At 39.1% G+C, this 5250-nt stretch overlaps 1 protein-coding gene across 1 annotated transcript; it reads left to right on the top strand.

Moving 5' to 3' along the window:
• The first annotated feature begins 3730 nt into the window (after nucleotides 1-3730).
• On the top strand, nucleotides 3731-4165 carry LOC135704449 (uncharacterized). Its single transcript, XM_065225917.1, has one exon. It carries the CDS (start codon nucleotides 3731-3733, stop codon nucleotides 4163-4165), a length of 435 nt encoding a protein of 144 aa, XP_065081989.1.
• The last annotated feature ends 1085 nt before the right edge of the window (nucleotides 4166-5250 follow it).

The raw sequence follows: 5250 nt of genomic DNA, 5'->3' as shown, positions 1-5250 counted from the left end.
TCTTTGAGGCGAGACAGGTTGGCAAACCTGAAATGAGTGCTTGTGGGAAGTGCAAAACATGTGGTTTGCGGTATTATATATGTTTGCCATGATACAGATTCACCTATCTGCAGGTTTGATACAGTGTTCATGAAACACACACCACACCTACACAGCCATCGGGTGTTGAATCAGTTGTTTATAATGGAATGATTTTCAGAATTACCAAATTTGAAGATTTTATGCTACAAACCATTTGTCATAATAATTACTTATGGGACAAGTTGCAAAATTAAGACTTTATCAGCATTTATGCATCGTGCATTTACCTAACGAGGCTTGCCGAACAATCAATTAAAAAAATAGCTTTACATCTATTCTACAAAAACAGCAAAAGTAGATAAAGTTCTTATATTTAGCCAATCCCTCAATGTTTGCAAAAAAACATAAATTTTGAACATTTCAATTACCACCCAGTATCCGCCATCCCGCAAAATTTGTTGAAAATGGCCGAAATCGATCAAGAAATGTATGTTTTTACTAAAATATTTGCAAGTTTATTAAGTCTAGAATATGCTTAGGCCCAAAAACGTCACATGTTTAGGTAGCGCTCTCTTAATAATGCTGTACTAATGCTACAGCTTGCAACACGGATGTGCTCTATTTTCTTAAAAGCATAACTTATGTATTAGATACATACATATATCACCAAAATGTGGGAAGAAACATTGAGATAGCGTTATCAAATGTTCTATTCAAATAATTATTAAGTCATTTTCTACACATGATCGTTGCACAACAATAATGCCACATGCTAAGACTGGCAGCAAATATCCAAAATCGTGAATAATGTCCCAAGTCGTATTATGGTGTATTCCATTTATAGCCTGTCAAACTAATGAAATATCGCCTGTACCATATTAGCTTCATTACTAAATGCATCAGGGGTGATTCAAATATGACATCCGCAAGTTTTTCGATGTTTAACGCTCCTTCCTTCCCCTCGTAACATACTTTTCCCCAAGCCACATAGCTGTTTCAAATATCCAGGAAAGTATTATACAGTTTAAGTCTGCTTTCAAACAATACCCTAATGCACAATTTTAAGTATACGCAATAAAATACTTCCTTGTTATTTTTTTTTAACAAACGCAGTGTTCCTTTCTCTCTTCAATTACGTATACAAATTCCACAATCTTCATAGAAAGGGCAATTCAACTTTAACTCATCCGAGTATGGTTCTATCTTATACTCGCTTAGCAGATTCATCAATTTTCATTCCGTCTTCTTATGACTTAATCGAAAAGCGCCATTAAAGTTAACTCACTCCTTCAACGGAAGAAGATCCTTCAATTAAATTTCCGGCAAACGGACGCAATTCAATTCTGATGGAATTATAAGATATTACTCCCACCGAGCAAATGGCCCTCAGAAATTAACCTCACCACAGCGAAGTGGTATAAAGCTACTGGGCTTACCGCTTTTTTCAATTTCATTTACAACCCAGAAGGCTTTTGTGTTAGAAACTGAAAAGTACTTTATTGCTCATTCTGCTCCAACTCCTCCTTCTATTCAGAAATCCCGTATCATTGTCACGAAGTTCAGCTTGGAAACCCATAACCGAGAAAAGTAAAAAATCTACTATGGTCTCAGGCAAATCCATAAGAAAAGCAATAATTGATTGTAAATATCATGTGATTGATATTTGCACTGAGTAAGATATGCAGCCATATTATCGCTTTCGATCGCTCCATATTTTTCATCAAAAAAATATTTCGAAAGGCAAATATGCTTCGAACGTTAACACGGTTGATTTACAGGGGAAAACTTCAAATGCAATGTTGCATCAGAATATTTCGTATACTTCAGATATCATCAAACATATACTCTAGCTCAGCGCAAATAAATTACAAACCACTAAACAGCATTCCCTGAAGTAGGGATCAAATCTAATGTTTGGCCTACTACGCACAACCCTCAGTTTACCTCTTCTATTCGAACGGATGTTCACACAAAATGGAATGTTTATACTACATAGGGGAAAAGTTGGCTTCGGCAATACCTTAACCTATTATCGTCAGGGGGGTAAACAGCGTCCTTGAGAGCTCAATTTTGGCATGTGGATACATTGTGTTTCAGAGCAACTATTGGCCAAATTTGAGTGCTCTAGGACTTTGTTTACCCCCCTGACGATAATAGGTTAAGGTATTGCCGAAGCCAACTTTTCCCCTGTGTATTTTTAATTGATTTATTTTTGTAAAAAGAAATCAGCACTGCTTGGATCACGAGTTCTTGGCACTGCTTAACTTGGCTCACGAGTTTCAATTTCATACAAACGCATTGAAAATTTCTTGGATTCACTTCGTTATACGAATGAAGACAAAAATGGAATGAAAATCCTGAATTAATCCACCAATGTAGCCGTCTTACTTAATCTAAGTTCAAGCAACTACCCTTTGAGCTGAAGAAAGATCCTGAGGTTCTAGAGATCAGCCTTCAAGACAGTCATCGAATTCAGGGAACTGGACGACACCACAACAGAAGAGGAGTTGAGAAGTGCGCTGAAGGTACATTGCAATCTAGGAGACATACCTATGACAATTCGGATGAGGAAAGCGTACATCGGTACTCAGTCAGCGGTGATACGACTTTTGAAGGCAACAGCGTACATAGAAAAAAAATCTGAATTTTAACTAGGGGAAACGCTCCTATAGTTGCGGTGCGTTAGAAGCGTTAGGTTCCTATAGTTGTGCATGGAGACTCAATACACAACTATAGGAACCTAATGCTTCTAACGTACCGCAACTATAGGAGCGTTTACCCTACCGCGTAAAATTTCCCTTCGATTAATTTTGAGCTAGGGTAAACGCTCCTATAGTTGCGGTACGTTAGAAGCGTTTGGTTCCTATAGTTGTGTATTGAGTCTCCATGCACAACTATAGGAACCTAACGCTTCTAACATACCGCTACTATAGGAGCGTTTCCCCTATACTTGGCAAAAACAGCGAAATCGTTAACAAGCTTGCATATAGCATTGGACTAAGGATGAAAAAATCTGAATTTTAACTATCGCATTCAATCTCCCTTCGTTTAATTTTGAGCTATACTTGGCATAAACAGACAAATCGTTTACAAGCTTTCATACAATTTTGCTAATTTATGCGATATTGAGCTTAAATTTAGACGAAATATCGCGTAAATTTATGCCAAATCTAGCGTTAATTTTATGTGTGCTATATCTCGCTGAAATTAATATGAATTTTTCGAACGGTGTAGGGGAAACGCTCCTATAGTTGCGGTAAGTTAGAAGCGTTAGGTTCCTATAGTTGTGTATGGAGTCTCCATACACAACTATAGGAACCTAACGCTTCTAACGTACCGCAACTATAGGAGCGTTTACCCTACAAGCTGTTGGAGAAAGGCAAAATAAAATTTGGATGGTCAGTGTACTTGTTGAAAGCCACGAATCGGGTTACAAAACAATGCTTTAGGTGCATGCACCGTTTGAAAAATTCATGTAAATTTCTGCGAGATATAGCGCATATAAAAGTATCGCTAGATTTGGCATAAATTTACGCGATATTTTGTGTAAATTTAAGCGCAATATCGCATAAATTAGCAAAATTGTATGAAAGCTTGTAAACGATTTGTCTGTTTATGCCAAGTATAGCTCAAAATTAAACGAAGGGAGATTGAATGCGATAGTTAAAATTCAGATTTTTTCATCCTTAGTCCAACGCTCAGGAATGGAATGAACAACGGCGTGCGGACACAGAAGCTGTCCAAAGGTGTCGATGTCGTTAGCTTTACGAACGTCAGTAAAGTCAGTAAATGCAAGGAGATGCAACGGGAAGAAATCATCATTGAGGAACACGCCATAGCATCGAAGCGCGTGCTGAAATACCTGGGAGTTATGATCGATGACCGGCTAAACTTCAACAGTCACGTTGAATATGCTTGCCAGAAGGTGCCGAAAGCCATCAACGTGGTAACTAAAACCACGCCGAACAACTCTGGACGAAGCGGTAGCAAGATGCGTCTTCTGGCTAGTGTATCTTCGTCGATACTGAGAGACGGAGGTCCAGCCTGGGTTCGTGAGAGAGTACAGAACCATCTCATCGGAAGACTGGCGGAAGACAGGATGTGCTATAAGCGGAGAGAAACCAGAGGAGTACGAAAATGGTAAAAATGAAATCGATGGCCCAGTGGCAGCAGGAGTGAGACACAGCAGCGAACGGTAGATGGACACACTGACTCATACCGAATCTCTCGACTTGGGTTAACAGAAAGCATGGAGAGGTAAACTTCCACCTGATGCAATTATCATCTGGTTGCCTCAGAAAGTACTTACATCGGTTCGGAAACGCAAGGACACCCCTCTGTACGGAATGTGAAAATGTAGATGAAACATCGGAGCACGTTGTATTTGACTGTCCTCATTTTGAAGCAATGCGAAGGGAAATGCCTGCCATTAATGCAGGTTATGTCGTTGATGAAATGTGTTGAGAGTTGGGCATCTGCAATTAGGTTCTGCAGCGTGACGTCACAAATGAACTCAGTGTTAATCGGCTGAACCTTTTTGACAGTTCAGTGGTACTGTTTACAAGCACTCAGTCGTTTTTTCGAAAAAAAAAATTCTAAAATTTCCGAATTTTAACTTGAAAATTGTCGAGGAACAGCGCGATGAAAGGATGTTGCTCGTGGACATTGCAGAAGTGTGGTTTGCATCTCACTGCAGTCTGAAAAATTATCGAGAAAATCCACACAAGAAAAAAACGACTAAGTCCACGTAAACAGTACCACTGAACTGTCATCAGATTGAGGTTAACCCCGACGGTGCAAAACCTAATGCAGTCATCAGGGCAGTTGCTCAAATTACGTCAGAGCTGCAACGTAAGTGGAGAGACGATCAACAAGCTATCAATGTTAGCTAGCGCTGAGATTATGAGAGGTCCATGAGCACAGCCACATGTAGTTTCAAGTACTACCTCTTGCTGGATTTTTACGAAATATCTACCCTTGAAATTTTGGTGTAAAATTCAATTAAGTGCAATTCATCCTACATTTTCAAAGGCTTAGAATGGGGACGGCCCCAATGGTGAGAAAGGATATATAATTAAAGCTCAAGCAACTTCCCAAGAGTGCCTGATACATAACCGTATGCGACCAATATAGTTAGCCTAAGGCACTTTTTGTTTTTTAAAACGTATTGTGTTGTTGGCTGCATCTAGAGTATCTCTCACAATTTTTGCAATCCAAATGTGCTCAAAT

Source organism: Ochlerotatus camptorhynchus, unplaced genomic scaffold (assembly GCF_037179485.1).
Source record: "Ochlerotatus camptorhynchus isolate MF236.1 unplaced genomic scaffold, CSIRO-AGI_Acam_v1.1 ptg000240l, whole genome shotgun sequence".
NCBI classification, from domain to species: domain Eukaryota; kingdom Metazoa; phylum Arthropoda; class Insecta; order Diptera; family Culicidae; genus Ochlerotatus; species Ochlerotatus camptorhynchus.
Note: the sequence above shows the minus strand (reverse complement) of the source record. Positions and strands in the feature narration are given on the sequence as shown.